We start from the raw sequence: 24,848 nt of genomic DNA, 5'->3' as shown, positions 1-24,848 counted from the left end.
AATCAAACTTTAGTGTTACGATTATTGAAAGAAAAAACATCATCATTTTAATAATTACTTAGACCATGACTAAACAGCAGTGGAATCGTTCTTCTTCTTCCCTTTGTCCAACACATTATTCTGTCGATTAACTCATTTGAAATTGTAACTTTTTTAATTAATTGCCGTTATCTTACTTTATCACTAAATTCAGTGCCGCTCCTCAAGTGCTCCGAAGGGCCCCAATCTGATCAGGCAGTTTGGACTGAATGACAGGTTCTGCTCTGTTCTTTTACAATGGAACAGGAGCCTTCAGTGGACACAGTCTGTCTTTAGTTTAAACTGTCCCCTCGCTCTTTATGAGGTTTGAGATGCGGTTTAAACAGACACAGACCGATCAGGGGCACGTACATATTCTACCAAACACGAAGAGCCAAACGGTCTGTAGATGATGAAAATTGCCCTCATATTCAATTAGTAACTGTGGAAAAAAACAGACACGTGATGCGTCAGCTGAAACCGCCGCGTGCGCAAAGCCAACGTGGTTCAACATATTACAAATGTCTAAATCATGTTTTCATAAATGCAACAGAAAGAGTTAATACTTTGCTGCCTGTTGTGTTTTCTAGAGGCTCGATCTGTTCTGCAGAAGAGCAGGAGAAGGGCTTCAGGTGACGCTGCAGCAGGGGCGGAGCAAGGACATGTGGGGACTGCGGGGCCCTCAAAATAACACACACATACAAAAACACACATACTCCACACACACACACACACACACACACACATACAAAAACACACACACTCCACACACACACACACACACATACAAAAACACACACAAACACACACACTCCACACACATGCTTTTATGATTGTTTACGTGTAGAGATTGACTGCAGATTGACATTATGACTTTTATGGCTGCATCAAATATGTCTAATCTACGTGATAAGAACTCCCCTCTGGACCTAATAAAGATAATTGAGATGAGCTCCGGTCCAGCTCTGTTCACAGTGAAATATGTCAGAGGCAGGGGACTGAGCTTCAGCTGTGAAATATGTAAATGACCGTTGAAATTTAGACTGCGTTAATGTCCTTTACTGGTTTAATTAGCGCCGCAGCCTTAAGGGCAAGTCATTAACTTAATGAGATGATCGTGGAGAGGTCAGGGCTAGTTCAGCGTTCCAGGAGACAAACCTTTGCATTAGACCGCCATCTTGTTCTGAAATTGCAATGAACTTCCATCCTAAGACGATGAGTGTTATCTTAAGAAACATGGTGTTATTGAGAGCAAGAGGCACATAAACTGTATACATGTAGATATAACAGATCATAACAGACATAACAGGTCTACATAACCAATGATGAGTTGATTTATGTCACCAAATTAGTTAAAGTGCATCCGACAGGTTTTTATGTTTTCTCTCATTATTCCTTGGTTTGGTGGGATAGTAACTGTGGTAAATATACATCACAGTTTTACATGAATCAGTGATATAGGTCGAGGAATTCCATCCAAACAGAGCAGAATTCCATCTATAAAATGTATCTATAAAATTATAAACTTAACTACAACTGACAATAATCTTTGCTAATCGATTTGTGTAGTGATTGTTCTTGCGATTAATCGATTAGTTGTTAATAGCGCAACAGTCACGTGATGACATGATTTTTACTGAATTTGACCCAGATTAACCTGTGAAGAGATCCTGGTGTGTGCGTTTTCATCAAATACACTCAATTTACACATTTTCTGTGTCATTTTCAAGCAATCGCGGCTATGTGTGGACCAGAAACGGTTATTTGATCACTAAATCAGTTGAAAATGATTTAAATAATCGATTTGTTGGGATTCATCGATTACATAGTTGCAGCCCTAAACCAAAAGGGGATTTTTAAATGATTATGTTAACACGTCCAGCCCTTTTAACTAAATTATAACATGTTTCCACTCGTTCTTGCCTTCCAACAAAGCATGGAAGAGAAACTTGCCCTCATAAAAAACGCTCTCCTCAGACTCATTAAACAGCAGCAGGTGGTTCAGCAGTATTTGCAGTTATTGTTTCGAAGTTGGCTTTGCACAGACAATCAAAAGTGTCCACATTGGAGACTTCCCTGTGTGTTTGTGTCTGATGATGCTCTTTTCCTGCACAGCTCCACGCTATAATTGAATTTGGCTTTCCCTTTAATGGAAGTCTGTCAAGTGTGGAGAGACAGTGATAGTCTGCAACATCCAATCTTCCAACTGGGGACAATGGGCACGGAAACAGCCTGAGACCGTTTGTGAGAGGTGACTATAACTTTATTCTATAACTGTCGACATAGACAGGGCTATCTTTGATGAAAGCATTAAAGATGACAACATAATACTTGCTGACTAACACATTATGTCTTCTTTTGATAAGCTCTAGGAGATAAAAGGCTGTGGGATGTTTAATGACGCTCATTGGCATAAGGTGGATTTTATAGTTTTATTCCATTTGTCTTGGAGTATTTGTTTTTATTGAAAATATGCTGCGACATAAACCAGATTGGCCTCAGTGGTGTTTTATAACATGTCCTGGCTCTAATCAGCTCTGAAAGCTGTATGTCCAACTTGGGAAACTGACTTTTCTCACGAGACATTTTTCTTTATTTGGCCATTGTGAAATGTTTAACAGCAATGGAACAAGGACAATGGTCATTTTGGTTAAGCATTACATTCTACAGCGTGCAGGGCATATTCAACTCTGAATATCCCCAACACACAACACTGTTTCAATAATGTTAATATAACAACTGTTATAAACATTTCTGAGGAAAAATAAGATGCATTGCTATGAAAAAATGCAGATCGGGTAGGATTAAACTTGAACTAGACTAGTTCAAACCGGGTCTGTGCCAGGACTAACCCAGCATGAAACCAGGACCATAACAGGACTAAAGAAGGACCAGAGTGTCACCAAATCTTTCTGGCCAGTAGGAGAAAGATGACGACATAAGCCAGTGGAGAGAGTTTGGTGGCAGTTTAGGTAATATGGAAACGTTGTGAAAGACATTGCTGAGTCATCTCTTTCTCAGCATAAATCGGTCACTGTATCTGGACTTCTTAAGTGTTGAATATGGCCTCACTTTGTGCTGAACACACACAAAAGAATCAATGCACGTGATAAAGCAGAGAGTCCACAGGCCGCTTATCCATGAAACTGATTAGTGTTTATTGTGTTTAGTGTGTGATAAACACAGCACGGAGGCACTGATACTAATGTTTAAAGAGAGAACAGGTTCAGTCCACTCAGTCAGCGCTGAAGGAATCAGTTGAGGAAAAGAAGATACTCCCCAATGCTTAAAGGTAGTGAAAGAGGTGTCGCAATTTCACTTGATGAACTATGAACTAAGACATTTTTACTCTGTTTGAAAACATATACACACGCACACATATGCACACATTCACAAGCAAGGACCACTACCCCAGCTACGATGCAAAGTGTTTATTGGCATGCGAGAAAAATTAATAACACACATTTCCTGGGCCTCGATACCCCCAATTTGAAGAATTAGAAGAATCAAAAGATTGTGGGAGGGAGGGGCACGAAGTCACAGCACTGACCTGTGTGACCTGGATGCTTAAATAGTGTAGCTGCAGGAAGGGGCGTAAAAAGGGTGTATGTGTGTGTGTGTGTGTGTGTGTGTGTGTATGTGTGTGTGTGTGTGTATGTGTGTGTGTGTGTGTGTCATGTGTGTGTGTGTGTGTGTGTGTGTATGTGTGTGTGTGTGTGTGTGTGTGTGTATGTGTGCGTGTGTGTGTGTGTATGTGTGTGTGTGTGTGTGTGTGTGTATGTGTGTGTGTGTGTGTGTGTATGTGTGTGTGTGTGTGTGTGTGTGTGTGTGTGTGTGTGTATGTGTGTGTGTGTGTGTGTGTGTGTGTGTGTGTGTATGTGTGTGTGTGTGTGTGTGTGTGTGTGTATGTGTGTGTGTGTGTGTATGTGTGTGTGTGTGTGTGTGTGTGTATGTGTGTGTGTGTGTGTGTGTGTCATGTGTGTGTGTGTGTGTGTGTGTGTGTGTGTGTATGTGTGTGTGTGTGTGTGTGTGTGTGTGTCATGTGTGTGTGTGTGTGTGTGTGTGTGTTTGTAGGGTCAGTTTTGATGGAATTGCAGTTTCTAAATGAAGAGCACATGTTACAGCTAATACCTTTTGGCTCAGGTCTAAACTAGTTCATGTATACTGTGAGTCTGAAATCTAATTTTTCTAATGAAGTCAACTTGAGCCGTAAACATGAGTAATGAGTGTCCGAGTCTCTCAGTGTTTGTTACAGTCTCAGGATATGCAGGAGCTGTAATCAGCCGCTGTGTCATCCCGCTGTGACCCTCACACACAGCACAGGGATGTTATGGAATGCACCGTGTTTACACAGGATATCCTAAACAAGGCAGCGTTCTGAGCGCGCGGGTAATCAAGAAGAAATTTCACTTTTAACCAAGGCATTGTGAATTCCATTCCAAGTCCCACATTCATCAGGGGCATCTTACAGTCTAATTCTGGACAATAGGAGTTATGTAACAGCAAAGTACAATAGACCACATTAGGCCAAGTGAAGACGGCCAATAGTGAAGGCCTTAATGTAAAATGCATTGAAGCCTTAGAGGATTGTACTAGTGTGTTTGTTTCACCCACTGCTTCATGTTCATTATATTTTTAAGCATTTTAGTAATATTTTAGATAAGTCTTTTAAACCAAAAAATAAACCACAATCTGACCAATCACATCCCCCGATGCAGTGTTAGTAGTGTTGTAGAAATAAGCAGTTATGTATTGTTTGGGAATTGTGCTGTGCTCAGTAACTCCTGTTGCGAAGTACACGTTTACACACATATATGTACTCAAATAAAGGAAAATTACCCAAAAAACATGCCTATAGTAGATAAAGATAACACCATTGGTAGTATTTTAATTAAAGTCAATTAAATCAAATAAGTAATGCTGTTTGGTTGGACAAGTTTAGAGACAGTTGCATTCGATACAAAAATGACTTGACATTTCCTCCTCATCTGCATTATCTTATGTTATCTTATGTTATTCTGTTATTGTTGGTTCCACCATTATGGCCGTAATTCTCAACATCGCACTGCCCTCTAGTGGATTACAAAGGTGTTGCATGTCAGATAAGCGCACAATCTCAAGACTTTTTAACCAACAAACAATTTGCCAAATACATTAAGCTTGAATGAGGTCATTTAATGTAGGTGAAACATGATTTGAATGTCATCTCGTGTTTCTTCTCTCTTTCAGCTGTTCTTCTGGCTCTGCAGAATGTGTAGCCTGCGGAAATTCCGCCTTCATCCAAACTTGTGTCCCAGACGTGGACGCGCCCCTGACAGAAGCGGCCCGGCGGAAAACGCGACACTTTTGATAAACAATCGCCATGGGAGAGTTACCGGAGCAGAAACACTTTACACAAGTGATTGACGACATTTTACAATCGGGACCAACAGCGGGGAAAGAGCTGGGGGACAACCGCAGTAACCTGTTTAAGGTGGCGGAGTACTGCGAGAAGAACTACCTCCAGGTGCGCAGCGAAGTCCGACTACACTATCACAGCACCAGAACAGGAACAACACCTGAACCTGAAACACTGCATGTTTACTGCTGAAATGCGTGTCACTGTTTATCTTATATGTATTATTAGTCTTATATGTTGATGTTTTAGGATCATATTTTGGGCCTATGTGACTTCTATCTGTGCTTCCTGCATTAGAACATACTCATGTAGGCTCCACTGTCCTGTCCTGTCCTGTAGGCAGAGGACCAGACCAAAGCTGTAGATGAGGCCAAAGCTCTGGCCGCTCAGGCTCTGGCCAGTGTGGCATATCAGATCAACAGTGTGGCCTGCAGCCTGTTCAAACTGCTGGACACTCAGACTTCTCAGATCAAACACATGGAGTCCTCCATCAACCTGCTGTCACTGGTGAGCTTCTCTCATAACATCACTACGACTGTCATGTAAAGCAGTGGTTCTCAGAGGATTCATATTTCTCTCAGTGGGGAGGAATATTAAACTTATGGGAAAGATTTAAACACCCTTCAAATGCAGATTCCTATTTGCTGGCCCACAGAATGAATGTATCTCGCTCTATGTCCTAAAAAAATGAAATAAATCAATAGCAGTGGTTGTTGTTATGTTATGTTTGTGCATTATGACTGAAAATGTTTGAGCCCTGATCTAATGTATCTGCTCTGTTCTCTCTTGCTCTCCAGGCAGCAGCGTTCCACTTGGAGAAAATCGCTCGCAGAGAGATCGGCGTCTTCACTTCATCCAAAAAATGTGTCCACACCAAACTCGTGGTCCTTCCCTTAGGAGGCGTCGAGCCGGAGAGAAAATACTCCAGACAACCCATTTCATTCAATACTCTGGACAATATCGGGCACTACTTCCAGGTCAAGGCACAAGCGTGATACACATTAAACACAAGTCCAGTTTATTGACATGATGTTTCCTGCAGGCGACGGGGAAACAGCCTGAAACGGAGACGACCGATGACGACAAGAGCGCCGCTGACGGCCCCATCATGTATGTACTGTCCAATAAAACTTTCAGGACATACATTTTGTAATCCGACACACAAATACCAGTACTTTTCACGTTTGTTTACAGTACTTTTAATTTGTTTACAGTGCTTTTGAGGTTTGTTTACTACTATGTCTTTGTCTTGTCTCTCCCAGAACCAGTTTTGGCATCGCTGTCCCTCCACCCTCGGTCCCCACTCTGCCTCACAGCTCCAGCTCCTCTGGCGACACGTTGCCTCCTCCACCTCCATCAACTGAGCCTTCACCGAACTCCTCTTTGCCCTCTCCTCCTCCTCCTCCGCCTCCATCAGCCCCTTCCTCTATGCTCTCACCCTCCACTCTGCCTCTGCCTCCTCCTCCTGCAGCCAGTTACCCTCCTCCGCCACCTCCGACTGGTTCTATGTCACCCCCTCCTCCTCCTCCTCCAGGCTCAGGGTCCTTACCTCCTCCTCCTCCTCCAGGCTCAGGGTGCTTACCTCCTCCTCCTCCTCCTCCTCCAGGCTCAGGGTGCTTACCTCCTCCTCCTCCTCCTCCAGGCTCAGGGTGCTTACCTCCTCCTCCTCCTCCTCCTCCTCCTCCTCCTCCTCCAGGCTCAGGGTGCTTACCTCCTCCTCCTCCTCCTCCTCCTCCTCCTCCAGGCTCAGGGTGCTTACCTCCTCCTCCTCCTCCAGGCTCAGGGTGCGCACCTCCACCCTTTTTTCAGTAATGTTTCTCTTTCGGTAATGTTTCAATCTTTATTATGGTACAAAATTGTGTTGATACGGAGATCATTAAAGGAGACATATCTTTCCTAGAATTGAACTATATCATCAACAGCAAAACTGAGCTAAAACGTTCCATTGACTTCCTGTTAATGTGTGATAAGCTCCGCCTCTTCGTAATGACGTTGCTTCGTAACAAGCAGCAGATTGTCATTTGCATATTTTTTTCATTTTTGAAAAGTGTCTACGAGACATTTTAGAACCCAAAATGTGTCACTCCGAGTCTTAATTTTTTTTAATAATAACTCAGTACTGGTATGTGGGCGGGGATAGGGGGAAGGGGGAAATTGTCACTTTGAAATTGAGCACTTTGAGTAAACTAATGAGGAGGAAGCACAGTTGTAATAAGGTTTAAAGCTCATTGAAGTTGATTTAGCATAATATGTCTCTTTTATCCATCTAAGAACCTATGCACATTTTTATTTAAAGTACTTAACCAAAATCTAACTACATAGACACATTTGATTCTTTCTTATTATGATAATCTATATCTGCCTTTACACTTGTCATTTTCAACAGATACAGATTTGTGAAATATTGACTAATCATTTAGACAATAGTTTGTTTAGTACTTTATTGTTTATAAAGGAGCTTAACTGCTAATCCACCCATAAAACTGTACTTAAATAGAATATTGCCTCGATGAAAGAGTGTTTAGGACCAAATACCAGCTGAGAAAGCACCAAAATCTCCAGAACGGCTGTTTTATTATATCTTTTCTTTTCACTTTACATAGTGTTACTGACCTCAGAAAGCCACAAGAATGGTCTGATGTGCGTTTCATGTTTGTTGTTACATAGGTCTGTGTTATCTCAGTACATTAAGTAAGTTGAGCCCTACTGTACTGTAAATACTTCTTCGGAGCTCTGAGCAAACATGGGTTAAACTTAGGTGTGCCCTGACCTGTTGCGACATCAGTGCGCGCAAACATAAATACTTCAGAGTAAATCACAGTCTCTCCTTTGCCTTTTGTCTGATTAAAAGCTCAAATTGTACATTTTTTCACATGCCTTTAATTACAAACTCCCCATAGAATAAAAAAAATGTTGACTTGTCCGGACAGAACCTCAGCTGCATTCCACAGAAACAAGCTCCAACGTGGAGTCTTTCCTCTCGGAGTTAGCCTTTTGGAGACATTTGGAGTCTGTCAAGTCATTTATGTCCAATCAGCGATCTTTGACGTCACTGTCTTGTCTTGCTTCATCTGGGCTAATGGTAGTGAGCCTTATCTTGACCTACATTTGAACGTTTAGACTCTAGAGCTCATGTTATTGATAATGATTACAAGGAATATGTATGTTTCAAAGTCACAATTGTTGAACTTGATCACTTCACTGAGCAGGCCCATAAATGTGATAAATAAATGTGATTACTGCTTCATTCAATAAAAATCTAAGTGTAATTGAATATAATAAATTAAAAAAATCTGGAGAAAAAACAATCTGCTGTGTCCTTTACTAATACATAATTATAACGTTTTTCTTGCTCAATGTGTTAAAATCGACAGTAGAGACGGAGTAATAATAGTTTCAAATATATGTGGACAAAATAAGTCATTTTACCTGTTCACAAGCTCCATGGAACGCAGCTACGTGTAAAGACCAGAACCACCTCCACCTTTTCTCCAGAGATCTAATGTTCTAATGCAGTGGTTCTCAATCGTTTCACATTAAGTACCATCCAAGAAAACATTCGGCCTTCCCAGTACCACCAGGTCCATCCCGGGTCTAAAACAGGACTATTTCAGATGTAAATTAAGACTAAAATTGGATTATATTAGTGCTATAATAGGTTTAACCAATAAACTATGCGAAGAAAGACAAAAAAGTGGATCAAATTGACTGAAATAAAGCAAATATTAGAAATGTAGAACCTCCAGGAGCTCGTACATTAGTCTCTGTTTCAGGGGGAAATATTCTTGTCCAATAGAATGTTTTGTGACGTCGTCTGAAACCCAACATATGAGTAGAGACTGGATATGTTTCCAAACAGATCAGAAATGTGATTTGATTCTGAAAATACATGTAAACAGATGTGAGTTGTTGTGTGGGTTATTTCTGATTGTTAACATCTGTGTAAGTAATGAAAACAGGACCTACTAATCTGGCAAAAATGAAAGAGAAAATTATTTATTTGAAAATACATTGTACTTTGTATTACACGTACAACAGTTATTCTCAAAATCCACACGTTTTTGCTGATCTCGTTTCTGTTTTGCATCTTAACATACACCAATAAAACAGATCTACAGAATCTATTGAGTAATCTGATTTATTCTTCATTTTTTTCTGTGTACCCAATAGTCAAGTTCGTCTTCCAAATGAATATTTCAGTACAATATACAAATACATGTTCATTTGTCGACCAAGACTTCTTTATGTGTCATTATATATGCAAGTTTAGCAACGTAATATCAAAAATTAAATTGTTGCTTTGAAAATAATAAGAAAATTGTCAAATGCTGCAAAAATGAAAAAAATAAAATAATTAACATCTTGCATCTTAATCTAATATTAATATAAAGGTAATAACTGCACACTGTTGATCATTTTGATGCCTTTTCACATTTGTGCAATACCTTTTGTCAGTATCACCCATTTCCATACACAAAGTAAACCTATTCTAATTAAGAATATTGACACAAAAAGCTGTCGGTTGTTCTTATTTCCACCTCAGAGGCCTTTCGAATTGTTTCACCACTCATCCAACGTCTTCAACCTGAATCCTCGAGTCCAGCAGTACCGTGATACCTTGTCTTTGAAGGATTACTCTGATCTGACGCCAGTAGTGTCTGTGACATGTGGCAGCAGTAAATACAAGTACACAAGTCGTGATTCCAGCTGTGACACAAACACCGGCCATTTCGTTATTGACGTTAATCAGAAACCTTGCTCACATCTCACACGAAACACCAATAATATAATAACTAATAATGACAGTCACATAACAGAAAGTTGGCTGACTAATCACCTCTGGAGTTTGCAATCTAAATCTTATGAAATGCGTTCCAATATGTGGTAAGTGGGTCAAAGCCGGAGGTCTAGTTCTGTCTCTCTATCCTGCAGACAATGTCTTTATAACTGAGCAGATAAAAGAGACGACCTTTGAACTGGCGCCAAGATAAAACTGAACTGACATTGCTCAGACCTCGAATCACTTGTAGATTCTTCATAAAATACTGCCGTTTGTCCAGACATGACCTTCTTTTTCCTCATAGAGTAAGTACCGTGCCTTTCTGCTCCCGAGAGACGCCTCTGATCCGGATTGACTGAAACGTCTCTTTGCAGGATCCCGTTGTTCTGTCTGGCACTCATGATATGGATCACCTGCTGCTACTACGCGCAGCAGAGGCGAGAGAGTGAGGAGGAAGCGCTGGTGTGCGGGGAGTCTCCGTCCGTCTACGTGATCCCCCTGCGTGACGAGGGGCAGGAGGACACGTGTGACCCCTGCTCGGGACAGTCCTACAGAGAGTCCAGGCTGTGCTGTCCGAGCGGGCTGGGCCTGCCTCCTCCATACAGGGTACATCACAAACACTTTACAGAAATGTGCAGAGAAAAAGGGCTGATGCATCATTTAGTAACGCATTAACATAAGGTTGTTTAGTAAACTATTTATGAGGCTATTTGTTTAAAAGCCCCTATAGACAATGACTTATGTTAAAGGGATGTATTGTGTTACGCTAAATCAGCTTTAATGAGCTTTTAATCTTGTTACAGCGGTGATTACAGCCTTATCTTACTTAAAATTGTATTTCGATTGATTCATGGATGTTTGAGTTAATCCTGTATTGTCCTGCAACTGAGGCTTGAGTGCTCAGAAAATGTGGGTTTTCACCTACCACCTATCCCCGCCCACATCCCCTCTTCTTAGTTGGGATTATTAGACAAATTAAGACTGTTCTTGAATGTTGCATAGTCACTTTACGAAAAGAAATACATGAAATGACAATCTGCTACAGTGAAGAGGCGGGGCTTATCAGTTTTGAACAGGAAGTTGATGCACTTGTTTCTGTTACTAAGCCGCTTTAGATTAATATTGCTGTTTATAATGAAGGAAAGGTAAAATGACTATATATTTATGTTATTGTTCGATATTGAGTACCTGAAAAAAAGTATAATACGTCTCCTTTAACCAGACAATAACCAAAAGAGCATTAACACGCTGCTTGATAAATAGTTTTCAATAATCGAGTGATGAATGCTGAAAGTAACTATTTATTAAGGAGTCTTACTTTAAAGCTTGGCCAAAAATCTGAATATTTTTGCCTAAACATTTGATAACGACTCAAAAGGTGATCAATTCAGATCTTGGCCGATGCACAAACAACAACGGACCAATAAAATGTTATATAACACAAATTAAAGATAATATGTCCGGGAAACTTGGCCTGAACTTTATAGACTTATATGCTGCACAAATAAAACCACAGAGCTATGATTCAGTAACTATAATATGCCATAAAGATATTATGTGCAGCCAGCATACCGTTTATACTCAATACTCGGCCACAGTTCAAACACAGTGTAAAACAAGCCATAGCAACGGGAATGAACTCCTGATTCAGCTCTAAACGCTTCACGATATCTGTGTTATTATGTGTTAATATGAGTTATTTTGTGGTGGTTGTCCACAGCTGGAGCCTCCATCGTACATCGATGCCGCGCCTCCTTCATACTCAGACCTGTTCCTCCACAGCACCGGGCGGACTGTCCCCTGAGCCTCCTCTTCCTCACCTCCTCTCACCATTCACTCCTCAATCATAATTTATTTCAACGTTTCCAAGTCTTTGAAATGTGCTGCTATCAATATTGTGAATGTCATACGTGTGTACAGTATATGATGTATTTAGTTTGATATTAAAAGCGTAAAAAACCCATTTGGATGGTGGTGTTTTGAAGTAGAATGATCTAAAGTATCGCGGACGTTCAATGAGAGCGTCTGTGTCTTTAAATACAAGAGTTATGTTGTAAATGGTCATCGTACTACTTACTTCCCCGAGTGACACTGCTCTGAAAACAAGCAGGAGATTGAAATTAAAACTGTGGGCCAAACAAAGGTAAGATTATTGCACACATTCGATACATGCTGCACTAGGACGTGACCTTAGAGCGATAATAACTTGATCGGAATCGATTTTGTTTGTTTTGGGGCAGAAGAAAAGTGTCACAGTTTTATTTCGGCTGAAAGTCCACGCTCAGTAATCAGCTGATGTCATGTTCCATTCAAACATGACAACATTCATCTGGATATTATTAAGTAGATCATTGTATTGATTATATAATAGAGCTTTAATAATAGAGCTTTTTAGCTTGTTAATCTTGGATGTTCATCCTCACCATTAGTTTCCTCAAAATTGTATTGTGATTTATTCATGCATGTTTGAGAATTGTCCTGCAACTGAGGCTGGAGTGCTCGGAAAATTCATGTTTACACCTACCCCCTATCCCCGCCCACGACCCCTTCGCAGTGGTTATTTGAGAAACTATGAAGCAGATTGTCATTTACTACGTCAGTAAATGACAATCTGCTGGAGAGACGGGACCTGCTTTACTTTTACCAGGTTCATTTTATAATGAACAAACTGTAAAAGTATTTTATGTACTTATGTTATAGTTCAATACTAACTAGCATCATACTCTTAGTGAGATTTCCCTGTAGTGAGCACTGGATTTTCAATTATGAGTTTTTATTGTTGAAAAATGTCATGTGACATTCTTGAACACCTCAATCTCAATCTGAATGTATGAAATAATCACAAGTAAGAACAGGGATGTGAGCAATCCTCAAATGCAGGAAGACTTAAACATGCACGAATCCATCGAAACACAACTTGGAATAAGTTAAAGACGACCAAAGCTGCTGAAAGTAAACACTACATACTGCGTCTCCTTTAAGTGTTAGGATCCTTTGGAATTATGACTCTGTAAGTCAAACTTTGAGCCACAAAGTTATGATGGTTTGTTATTTCATATTTTTGATCCACATTAAGAATTCCTTCTATTTGGAGAGTATTTGGCTGCATTTCCTGTTGATACAGGTATTCTGAGGTACAACTGTTTCAAGCCACATGAGGTCAGTATAATACAATTATTTATCTTCTGTACGTCTCTATGTTGAGCTCACTCCTGAACAGCAGAGCTTTTTTTTGAATGCTTCTAAATAGAAAATAAGCATAAACACAAACATCTAAAGTATTGTAATTGTTTAAGTCTGAATACAACATTTTCCAAGATAGGTTATGCCTGAAAGCTGACAGAGCCCAGTCATGACCACAGCAGAGGATCTCCTTCAGCACGTGTAAGTGACCGTACTTCACATGTGTCTGTTTGAGTTAAATACTCGAGTACTAACCCTGTGCTTCCTCAGTCTGACGGTTAAATACTCGAGTACTAACCCTGTGCTTCCTCAGTCTGACGGTTAAATACTCGAGTACTAACCCTGTGCTTCCTCAGTCTGACGGTTAAATACTCGAGTACTAACCCTGTGCTTCCTCAGTCTGACGGTTAAATACTCGAGTACTAACCCTGTGCTTCCTCAGTCTGACGGTTAAATACTCGAGTACTAACCCTGTGCTTCCTCAGTCTGACGGTTAAATACTCGAGTACTAACCCTGTGCTTCCTCAGTCTGACGGTTAAATACTCGAGTACTAACCCTGTGCTTCCTCAGTCTGACGGTTAAATACTCGAGTACTAACCCTGTGCTTCCTCAGTCTGACGGTTAAATACTCGAGTACTAACCCTGTGCTTCTTCAGTCTGACGGTTAAATACTCGAGTACTAACCCTGTGCTTCCTCAGTCTGACGGTTAAATACTCGAGTACTAACCCTGTGCTTCTTCAGTCTGACGGTTAAATACTCGAGTACTAACCCTGTGCTTCCTCAGTCTGACGGTTAAATACTCGAGTACTAACCCTGTGCTTCCTCAGTCTGACGGTTAAATACTCGAGTACTAACCCTGTGCTTCTTCAGTCTGACGGTTAAATACTCGAGTACTAACCCTGTGCTTCCTCAGTCTGACGGTTAAATACTCGAGTACTAACCCTGTGCTTCCTCAGTCTGACGGTTAAATACTCGAGTACTAACCCTGTGCTTCCTCAGTCTGACGGTTAAATACTCGAGTACTAACCCTGTGCTTCCTCAGTCTGACGGTTAAATACTCGAGTACTAACCCTGTGCTTCTTCAGTCTGACGGTTAAATACTCGAGTACTAACCCTGTGCTTCCTCAGTCTGACGGTTAAATACTCGAGTACTAACCCTGTGCTTCCTCAGTCTGACGGTTAAATACTCGAGTACTAACCCTGTGCTTCCTCAGTCTGACGGTTAAATACTCGAGTACTAACCCTGTGCTTCCTCAGTCTGACGGTTAAATACTCGAGTACTAACCCTGTGCTTCTTCAGTCTGACGGTTAAATACTCGAGTACTAACCCTGTGCTTCCTCAGTCTGACGGTTAAATACTCGAGTACTAACCCTGTGCTTCCTCAGTCTGACGGTTAAATACTCGAGTACTAACCCTGTGCTTCCTCAGTCTGCCGGTCTTGGCCGTGTCCATAGCGGTGGTGCTCTTGTGCTTCTACCACTACACCAAGAAGAGAAGGGGCTCGTATGATGTCACCGTGACCCCGCCCTGCACCGCTCAGCCTGGCGACGGGGCACAACTCCCTCCCACATACAGCTCCGTAGACCCGCCTCCGCCGTACTCACTGGTCAGTTGTCACCAAGCGGCAAAAAAAATAACACAAAAGACTTTTCCAATCACAAATGTACAAGCAATGCACTGTGTTTCTTGTAGTTTGATCCTAAACTTACCGAGGCGTGGCCGGGAGCGGCTCCTCCGCCCTACGAGATGACGACGCCCCATCTGTGACCCGACGACTCCCCCAGCGCGTCACACTCACACATGTATGAAAAGAACAAGCTCTTTGTATAGATAACATGGTTTTAATAAAAAAATCATTTGCATCAATAGTGACAGTAAACGGTGAAGCCATAATCTGAGGGTTTAAATACAAATGAAGTACTACAGTGTGGTTCCCCAACTCACCCAATGAGCCCCTCTCTATGTTCTACTCTTTACATTCTAATAGCACTAACAGCTGTGAGGGAACAGAAGGGAAATAAGTCTGTTTGTTTCGAGGAACATTGACACAAGAGCTCATAAAGATACGATAGTGCGCTTCCTTGGCGTCAGAACCATGTGATTATTGTTACTGTAATTAAGGCAAAAATTCAAAGCCACAGATCAATATTTATACAGTGAAATCCATCTTTCCAATTGCACTTTGAGTTATACAGTAATTGCCTTGTTATACAGTGCATATGAAGGCTACTGGTCCAGTTAGAGTGTGTGAATGTTAGAGGCTTTGCTACAAATACAACTGAAAATGCACAATGTGTTATATTAAGAATATAGTCATTTCCAATGTTATTTCTACTGACAGACAGTGCTTTATATCTCATTCAGAACAATGTATTGCATTGAGCATGTTTTATAATGGTCTATTGCTGTTAATTTGTCAGTTCAACGTCGACAAAGGAACACAATGAACAGATTCAATCATCCTGTACGACATTAGTGACAGAGATGGCATTTGGTTTCTCACTCTGAGCAGTCAGTCCTACCAGTCCAACTGTAAACATCACACGGAATAAATTAAACATTTGAAAAGGCTTCAGTCGAACGTCCTTCAAAGGAAATGTTGATAACTTCCACATTTATGATTCACTCACACTATTGCACTAAAGCTCAATTCTAAGCCCATAGCCACAAAGAAAATACAACATGACACTAAGTTTGTACAAAAATGTTGGACGTGAGGCTGAAACTGAACAGTGATGCTTTCTACTCCTCCACTGCCGGCCACTGCAGCTCCTCAGGAGTGTGTGAGACTCTGACCTCAGAAGACCCAGCTGACCGGGACCCACTGCTGCTCCGTGGACAGTTTGTCCAGAGCTGAGCGTAGACCCCGAAACGCTGCGTCCAGACCGTCATTTACAATGCACAGGTCAAAGTAGTGTCCATAGGCGCGCTTGATTCGCTCGCTCTCGTCGACCGTCCTCTTTAGCTCAGAGTCCTATAGAACACATACGTGGATAAGTGTTAAGAGGTGTTATTGTGACGTGTCTGTCCACCACAGCCACACGGAAAACCTGGACAGACTGTGTTTTCTCACTTTTCTCTGTCAGAGATGCAAATATATGCATGAGTTGTAAAGCAAACTGTGCCTGCAGCTAAACGCTTGGAGCCATGAAACACTACTTCTTTTTCAGACGCATCTGTTCATCAATCTGACACAGGGCTGTACCGCTCCAAGCAGGACTCAGTTCCAATCCACCACAAGAGAGCAAATGGATTTAGGCTATGTAGACAAATAAAGACATGACTTGGCTCATGAAAATGAGTAACTTGAAGTTTAATCTCATTTTAGCGTTTCAAATCTTCAAATCAGATTATTTATTGTTGAGTTTGTAGCTCTATAATATAATCAATATATTAAAATCATATTAATATATTGATATATTGTATTTAAATCATTATATATTGATAATTAGACGTATCAATAATATGTCTAATTATCAATATATAATTATTTAAAGTATTTATAGTTTAGACTTATAACTAAAAGTAATTGTAGAAGACTACAGACCACCATAAAAGCATCAATGTGTTACCTGTAATCCCACATTATTATCACATGTTTTAGTTATGTCATGTGAGTAATACCACATGTGATATTGAGGATTGAACTTACCGTGAGCTGCTTAGTGACCACTCCAGACTCTTTGGCTGTTCTGTTCATGGCTTTAAGCACCTCAAAGTCCGGAGCTTCGATAAAAACCACGTAGGGCAGGAATTCTGAGGTCCGCAGCACTTTGAGCGCCTGCAGACACAAGCACACAGCCATTGCACTTTCCACACGAGGGCGCGGCTTATGCAACAGTGAATGTGTCAAAGACTCAGCCGCCGAGTCTCTGCAAACACATTCATCAAGATAATGTGCATAAATAAAATTATCCAACTCTGCAGACTGGCTAATGTTGTCATTACCAGACGACTTTAACTGATGATGTACACACACTTTGGCCAATAAGCTAAAGTCCCTGGAGGATTTCTGTGTCCTTTCTATGTGCTGCAATCATCAATATTTAATGACAACACTGTTAGCATAAAGTGATTAGGACAATAGTTAAATGAGAAAACTGTCTTTCTGAGCACAAACATACATACAAGACCTTCTAGTACAGTCGACTTTATGTTTTCACATTTCTTTCTCCTCTTTGGGCTTTAGAATTCCAACAAGAGCGTATTTTACAGTGACATTAAATAGTCAAAGTGACCCACAGGTGTTACTCCAGAAACTATATATGGTTTGAAATGCAGAGTAAAAACAGGGACGTGGTGATAAAGCTGCTCCGTGGAGAGCCTCAGAGTTCTGCCTCCTACACAGTTTACTAAAATCAGTTTTAGTCAAACAACCAGCCGTTCAGAGCAGCGTGTGGCTCATAGTTTTAGTTCTCCTGTTACCACGGCAACTAATGTTCAGGTGGACTCAACTTCCATATATTTAGACGTATAGAGACCAGACTTACAATTAAAAAGAGTTAAATCCCATGTAGTTAGCACACACAGTGCCTCAAACATATTCATGAGATTCAGGGCCATTTCATTATTATACTAAGCTTATATACATTATTTATCAAACTAACATAGTGTGCAGATCAGGTGGTTTGTCTTGAGCTGGTGCAAATGTGTACACAGCCAATATCTGAGCTGCACGTACTTAGTGGAAGTGGAAACCAGAATTGAACCCAAAACCTCCTGGCTGTGAGGCAAAAACGCGAACGACTAATAATCATACATTTCAGTTACAACAGTTACAAAGATGTGGCTGTTTTCTCCAAATTGTAAAACTGCTGTGCTCAGGAGAACGAGGCTCAAACTGCAAACGCGCTGTAACAATAAAGAAAAGGACTTAAGTGGAATAGTCTCTTTTACCTGAGGGTTGACATCGAGAATGCAGATCTTCCCCGTCTCGATCACCTCGTGGATGGAGCTGATTTTGGTCCCGTACAGGTTCCCGTCGTATTCCCCGTGCTCCAGAAAACGCCCGCTTTTGATATCGCTCTCCATCTCGTGCCGGGTCATGAAGCAGTACATCTGGCTGTCCCTCTCATCCACTTTAGGTTTCCTGGACGTAACTGCGGAGTACAAAACGGCTTAGATTCCTGCACACTCAGCACGAGCGCGCTGCACGGTCAGAGCGGTGATAAATGGGCGGCTCACAGGGGACGGTGGTGCCGTAGCGCTGGGAGTCTGACACCAGCAGCTTGTTCTTCAGACTGCGACGGCCCACTCCCTGAGCGCCGATCAGAACCAGAACCTTTCTTCTGAACGGAGGCACTTTGGCCACTTCCTCGTAGATTCTTAACTCGTGACGATCGAACTCTAAAAAACAAAACAAAATGAACAGCACATTTCCATTGCACCAACGACACAAACGTTTATACATGCGTTCGCACATCCGGGAACGTGTGCAGTGGCAACCGAGTCCGCCATTTTGAAAGGGGCACAACAGCACGTCTACTACATACGAAATCCAGGAAATATGAGGCCAAAATGCCCAAAACTTGCGTTCTGTTAGGACATTGCTCTGTTGACTGACCAAGAAATGAGAGCTTTGTCGTGTGCCTTAGTTTCGCCGTTATCGTCTAAAGAATCAAAGTATTCGTAGCTCATTATGCCGTAGAAAAGGATGCAGTCGTGTTGGTTTTTATATATCGCGTGCCCCTTTTAAAATGGCCGCTGTATGACGTCACCGCGAACGCACGTATACTGCGTTCTATTGGAATACCTGCGTTTTTAGTCGTCAAATACATCATCTTTTTCTTCTTCTTGCCGCCCATGCCGGCGCACAAGGGACCTGAAATGCACCAAGACAAAAAGTCATTGGTCAGACAAGGCAACGTGAAAAAAAAGCTCCAGTTAAAATGATCTACTGTAAAGGTCAGGTGTCATTGAAAACACAAGCGCCTCATCAATAACCTTAGATTCAGTTTGCGAGAGCCGACCACTAGATGGCACTGTGCATCTGTGCCAGTGTGGAGGGCGTGCTGCTGCCAAGAGACACCTGTGACCAGCCTGTCTCAGTGACCAGCCTGCCTCACTGACCATCTGTTCATTATGGCATTTTGACAAGCCCCGGCACACGCCTCGGACACACAACGCTGCACCTTCTCTGCCATTGTAAGGTGAACTTGAATACGGCGCAGGAAAATATTATCGCACACAATTCAGACAAACTGTACAAGAGGTGGAATCTTAATTAGAACGCGTCGGCTTCGAGTGATTAGGTTTGTTGTGGGCATTGTGTTCTTCTGAGGACGCGGAGGCAGCCTCGTCTTCCTCACGCCCGCCTCTCAGTCATCACCTGTTCTTGCTCTGAGAAAAAACGTTAGCATTGATTATCTTTACGTCCGCGCGCGATTCTCGATGATTGCAGTTTGAACAGGGCTCTTAAATCATGGCGCCTCTCATTACAGCTTCTTCTCACTGACGACAACAGCAGAGCAGAGAGGTGAGAGGAGGAGGAGGAGGAGGATGAGGAAGAGGAAGAGGAGGAGGAGGAGGAGGAGGAGGAGGAGGAGGAGGAGGAGGAGGAGGAGGAGGAGGAGGAGGAGGATGTGCAACTGGATACATGAAACGCTGGAGCAGATGAAGTGTGTGTGTGTGTGTGTGTGTGTGTGTGTGTGTGTGTGTAATCTGCATAATGAGAAGTGAATCTACCTGTAGTGGCCAGCTCCAGATCCCTCTTCACAAACGCTTTCCTCTTCTCTTCCAAAAGCTGGCTGGGAATAAGCCCCGCGCTGCCTCCTTCGACGTGACAGGCCTGCGAGGAGAAAGAACGCGCCGGGGGTAAAACAAAAAGAAAGCGCTTAAAAGGTATTGTACCCGTTAGATTGAACATGGTGAAGCGAGCGAGGGCCGTCCCGCTGCTGCTGCTGCTGACCTGCCACCAGTTGAGGTCCTCCTGGTTGAAGATCTGCAGGATGTCTCCGCTGTTGAAGCTCAGGCCGGCCTCTTTGCAGGGAATCAGATTGTCGTGGGACGGGTCGTAGTCGAAGTGGCACTTAACGAAAGCCTGAGGAGGAGACGTTAGACAGAGATAATGAAGAGAAATGTAAAAGTTGAGGAGAGTTGGTGTTGTGATCAGTTAAAATGGACAGTCCTTATAATGGTCAGAAGTCTGGTTTAGAGTCGACGGCAGACAAAAGAAAGTAAATCATAAAACACTTTGAATTTTTAAGTGACCAAATGCTTAGTTTTAGGTTTGACGTTTTTATAACAAAAAATAGCAACAGTTTTGGCCTTTTCTATCACAAATAATGGACAAAATATTATTTTCTAGCCTCAAATGTGTCTTTGTACTTCAAAAAAAGCATAATTTGTGTAAAAGCATGTAATATATCTCTAAATAACATGAAAAACTATTGTAGTGCTCAACATTTGTGCAAGAATTTGTCAAGTAAAACCTAAAAAATTAAAAAAGAGTCTCCAGTTAAATAAACATATGGGGTAAAATACTATTGTAAATGTCTTTAAACCAGGCTCTGATGTCACTCACATGTGTCTGAGCGGTTTTCATTTGCCCAAACTACGGTACATTTGATTTTTCATATTTTGTTATTGTCTGAGGTTATTGCAAATGTTTCCCACTGAAATCACATTATGTTATGGTATTGTTCTGTTTCATTGAGTTTCTTGATATAGAACGAGACAAAGATGAAAGAATCAAAAAATAAATAAGTATGATTGGTTTGAACAAAAAGAAAAAGGAATTAGAATGCAACAAACTTTTATAGGGTCCATATTATACACAACTTTACAGCGACTCATAATGTCCTGCGCCTGCTCAAATCTGACAGCAATAATGTTGAAGTAAAGCACTGAACGGAGTGAAAAAGAAAGGCTCAAACTGCCCATTAAAGGGGACATTTTATAATAAATCAAGTTTAATGAGCTTTGAACCGTTTTACAGTGTTTCCTCATCATTAGTTTACTCCAAGTTGTAATTTGAGTGACACTTTTCACAAATAAAAACTCATGAATGACAATCTGCTGCTATGAAGAGGCGGAGCTTATCAGAGCTGCCGTTTGGAACAGGAAGTCAACAAACCTGTTTCTATGACTCAGCCGCTTTAGCTCAATACTGCCGTTTACAATGAAAAACATGTACAATGATCATCTATTTATGTCATGGTTCAACAGCGAGAACTTGAATAAAAGCATACGTCTCCTTTAAGAATGTAAAGTTAGTGAAAAGGAAAGGAAAGGCAAAGATTCTTGTTCAATAATATGAGCGAGATGCTTTCCATGGAGCGACCGGAGTGTGCATTAATAACGAATAGGAGGTAATGACACTAGTTCCCTGAAGTTTGTGTGACTAAAGTGCAGTTGTGTCAGAAGCCTGGAGCTGATGTCACGTCGCCCTGGTAACTAACTCTCTCCGACAAGTGCCTTTGGGCCCCGTGTGTCACCCTCAGAACTGCACAGCACCAACTGCAAGACCCTTATTTAAGTCCACCCTCGCTGTCACTTCGGGGGGAAAAATGTCAAAGGCAAAAAAAAAAAAAGGGGGGGTTGCCATGGATACAGAATTTTCCGTTCCGTCTGTGTCTTTCCTTGTGTGTTTCTCCTTGTCCTCCGCTGCTCCCCGTCGTCTCCCCTCCTGTCAGTGTTTTCACATCGCGTTTCCTCGAGACGTGGAGACAGAAAAGTGACCCGGGGAAGATGGAGCGGGGTTTAAACGCGGCGCCTGGTAATAACCGTGGACTCTTGACTCACGCCGTTTGCCCGGGCACACGTCACACGCCGGTCGTCCGGATGCACCGCGACACGAAGCTGTTTCATCCCCGTGAGAAGGCGCCGTGAGCGTAGACGCGAGCCGAGGGGAGGCTGTCAGTCACACCCGATGAAGCCGTCTCGTCTCTGTGTGCGTGAGGCCACAGACAAACAGCTGGGACTAAAGCCTGCTGGTCCTTTCCTCCACTGCAACGACTCAGGCGCGCTCATGAAATATTTACAGTACATCACAGTGGACTATGTATATATACACTGTGACAACAAGAGGTTTGGTGTGACTGTTGAAGCGTGACAAAAACCTTCTAAATTCCACAATGGAGGCGAAGGTGAAGTGGAATGTAATGCAAATTCAAGTGGCAGCTCGGATTAACCTTACATAATGTGAGAAACTAAACCTCAGACACATGAAAGCGACATCAGAGCTGAGTTTAAAGACATTTATCATTGTATTTTATGTTTATATAAGAGGATTTTTTTTTCTTTTTAGATTGTACAGACGTGTTGACCCAAAATAGTTTATCCAGGTTTAAATTTCAATCTTTACTTCAAACCATCTTTTATAATAAAAAAAAGCATTACTATTAAAGAAATTCAAAATAGCTGCGTATTTTTTGTTATAAAGACTTGAAATCTGAAAATTCATTCATTGTTATTACCTGCCATATTATTCATAAATACTGGGCTGATTAATGAGGCACTGCAGACTCTTAATCACTAATATTCTATTTGATTTTAAAACAATGTGTCTTGGATGTAAAACTCAATAGAGATGAGAGATGGATACCTGTGGAATGTACTTGAGGCTGCAGCAGAAACAGTAACAAGGAGATGGAGGACTGGGACGGAACTGACTGTCAAAGACTGGACTGAAATTACTTTAGACATTTATCAAATGGAAAGACAAACTTTTGCACTGAATTTGAAAATGGACAAATTTGCGGGACATTGAAACAAAAGGGACGGATACAAAAAGGGACATGGACTGATTTCCCTCGGACAAGCCTCTTTTGTTTGGTAGTGTTGTTCTCTGTGTCTTGTTCTGTTTAGCTTTTGTTTTGTATAATAAAACAGTTTAGAACAAGAGTTTCTAAGGCACATTTTAAAACTTACACGGACCAGAGGGCCGCGAACAACCTGAATGTGCCGAATGACAAAGTGAATCATTCCAAATGTTGCATTTGACATTGTTTCAATGTCTCCACACCTTTAATAAGACGTGGAACATTAATATTAGGTTGGCATAAAGTCAAAATGCTTGAATGTGTCCAATTTTACAGTAAAAAGTACAACTTTTTGTTCTTTGGATCAACTCAGCAGAAACAAAAACTGGTCTGAGGGCCGCATTTGGCCCCCGGGCCGTAGTTTGGACCTGCCTGCTCTAAGGACTATTAGCACAAAGGCAAGATAAGGAACTCAAGTTTGTTAAAAGAAATAAAGCCAAATATATATATATATATAAAGTTGACGTTGAATAAATGAGGCTGATACAATATGAAATGAGCAATTTCCTTTTCAAAGTCGGAACAATTTAAAGTGTGGCAGGTTTTACGATGTTCTCATTTTGATTTTATTGGGTGTATTTATACTTGTTGTACATATGAAATTTCCCCATGTGGGACAATAAAGGAATATCTTATCTTAAATTATACTTCTATACCAATCGAGTAGGTGTTAGTGGAGAAAACTTTGAAAAATCTACTGACTAATGACTGAAGTTTATGCATAATTTGCACAAATATTTTTTTTACTCTATAAATATTAATTCAACAAAATAAATGTGCTCTCATATATTTTCATGGATGTTCTTTGCCTAGTGTTTGCTGGGTAATTTGCTTGTATGATGTCATCAATTACAAACAGGAGGTGAAAATATATACCTCAAAATGTGCTATTCTGTGGTAACATTTTCAAGTATAATTAGCTTAACTGCATTTTAGTTGAATGAGTCGCCCGACCTGTCCGAGGCACTTTCATCTGAAGAACAGAATCATATTTTTCCAACCTCAGAAATGTGGAAATAAATTCATAAGCAGCATAAAAGTGACTTACTGCACTATTTTTCTCTGAACAGCAGCAGTAGAACTCCAGTCCCTGTATCATGTTTACGGCTCTAAACATGGCCATAACCTTTTTTAGTGTATTATGTTTTAGTACATCTAGAGCAGTCGCTGATGTGCCGCGGCTTCTTACGTGTTACTCTAGAGCAGCTTTGTGTTCTGCCTGCTCGCTTCCTGTCGGCCATAAATCAGCAGACGGATCAGCCGCACTTCCCTGTCCTGAAAGTGGGTCAGGCCAGCAGCCATCTTTGACAGACACCGGCTCTAACTAGCATCGCCGAGACAACTAAACCAACACTGTGAAGATTAAATGAGGATGGAGCTAAAAAGCACCTCAGATTTAAGCTTGCGTTTGGATAACAGAGAGTCAATGTCGTCCAAAAAGTCCTTGAGTCAAATGAAATGTAGGATTCTTGGCATGAGACACAAGGTTAGAGAGTGAGGAGGAGCCAAAGAGGATGGAGAGGGGCGGAGTTAGACTAATGGAGTGATGGAGTGATGGAGAGATGAGAGAGGAGTGATGGAGTGATGGAGTGATGGAGTGAGAGTGATGGAGTGAGAGTGATGGAGAGAGGAGTGATGGAGTGATGGAGTGAGGGAGTGAGGGAGTGATGGAGAGACGAGTGATGGAGTGATGGAGAGATGGAGA

At 41.5% G+C, this 24,848-nt stretch overlaps 2 protein-coding genes and 1 long non-coding RNA gene across 5 annotated transcripts in view; 2 read left to right on the top strand and 1 right to left on the bottom strand.

The window, feature by feature from the left end:
• Positions 1-5,282: 5,282 nt before the first annotated feature.
• On the top strand, positions 5,283-7,419 carry abi3b (ABI family, member 3b). The gene is made up of 6 exons (XM_072455829.1): positions 5,283-5,524; positions 5,756-5,923; positions 6,214-6,399; positions 6,459-6,526; positions 6,679-6,917; positions 7,388-7,419. Exons 1-6 carry the CDS (start codon positions 5,381-5,383, stop codon positions 7,417-7,419), a joined length of 837 nt encoding a protein of 278 aa, XP_072311930.1. The 5' UTR covers positions 5,283-5,380.
• Positions 7,420-13,286: 5,867 nt separating this feature from the next.
• LOC140368655 (uncharacterized) lies at positions 13,287-15,017 on the top strand. Its single transcript, XR_011928187.1, has 3 exons — positions 13,287-13,355; positions 13,515-13,580; positions 14,811-15,017. It is a non-coding gene; the product is annotated as an uncharacterized lncRNA (long non-coding RNA).
• A 729-nt stretch (positions 15,018-15,746) lies between these two features.
• The window catches only part of mpp2b (MAGUK p55 scaffold protein 2b), a 54,669-nt gene continuing 45,567 nt past the window's right edge, over positions 15,747-24,848 (bottom strand). For all 3 annotated transcript variants that reach the window (XM_072456034.1, XM_072456033.1, XM_072456035.1), the window contains 7 exons: positions 20,290-20,421; positions 20,067-20,169; positions 19,135-19,203; positions 18,567-18,728; positions 18,279-18,481; positions 17,035-17,163; positions 15,747-16,356 (listed from right to left, as the gene is read on the bottom strand). In XM_072456034.1, the coding sequence (XP_072312135.1) occupies positions 16,180-16,356; positions 17,035-17,163; positions 18,279-18,481; positions 18,567-18,728; positions 19,135-19,203; positions 20,067-20,169; positions 20,290-20,421 (975 nt within the window). In that variant the 3' untranslated portion in view covers positions 15,747-16,179. The remainder of the gene's footprint in view (positions 16,357-17,034; positions 17,164-18,278; positions 18,482-18,566; positions 18,729-19,134; positions 19,204-20,066; positions 20,170-20,289; positions 20,422-24,848) is intronic.

Source organism: Eucyclogobius newberryi, unplaced genomic scaffold, assembly GCF_026437365.1.
Source record: "Eucyclogobius newberryi isolate DKJ021-1_F unplaced genomic scaffold, fEucNew1.0.hap1 SCAF_20, whole genome shotgun sequence".
Lineage (NCBI taxonomy): Eukaryota > Metazoa > Chordata > Actinopteri > Gobiiformes > Gobiidae > Eucyclogobius > Eucyclogobius newberryi.
This window is presented reverse-complemented; position numbering and strand designations above follow the sequence as displayed.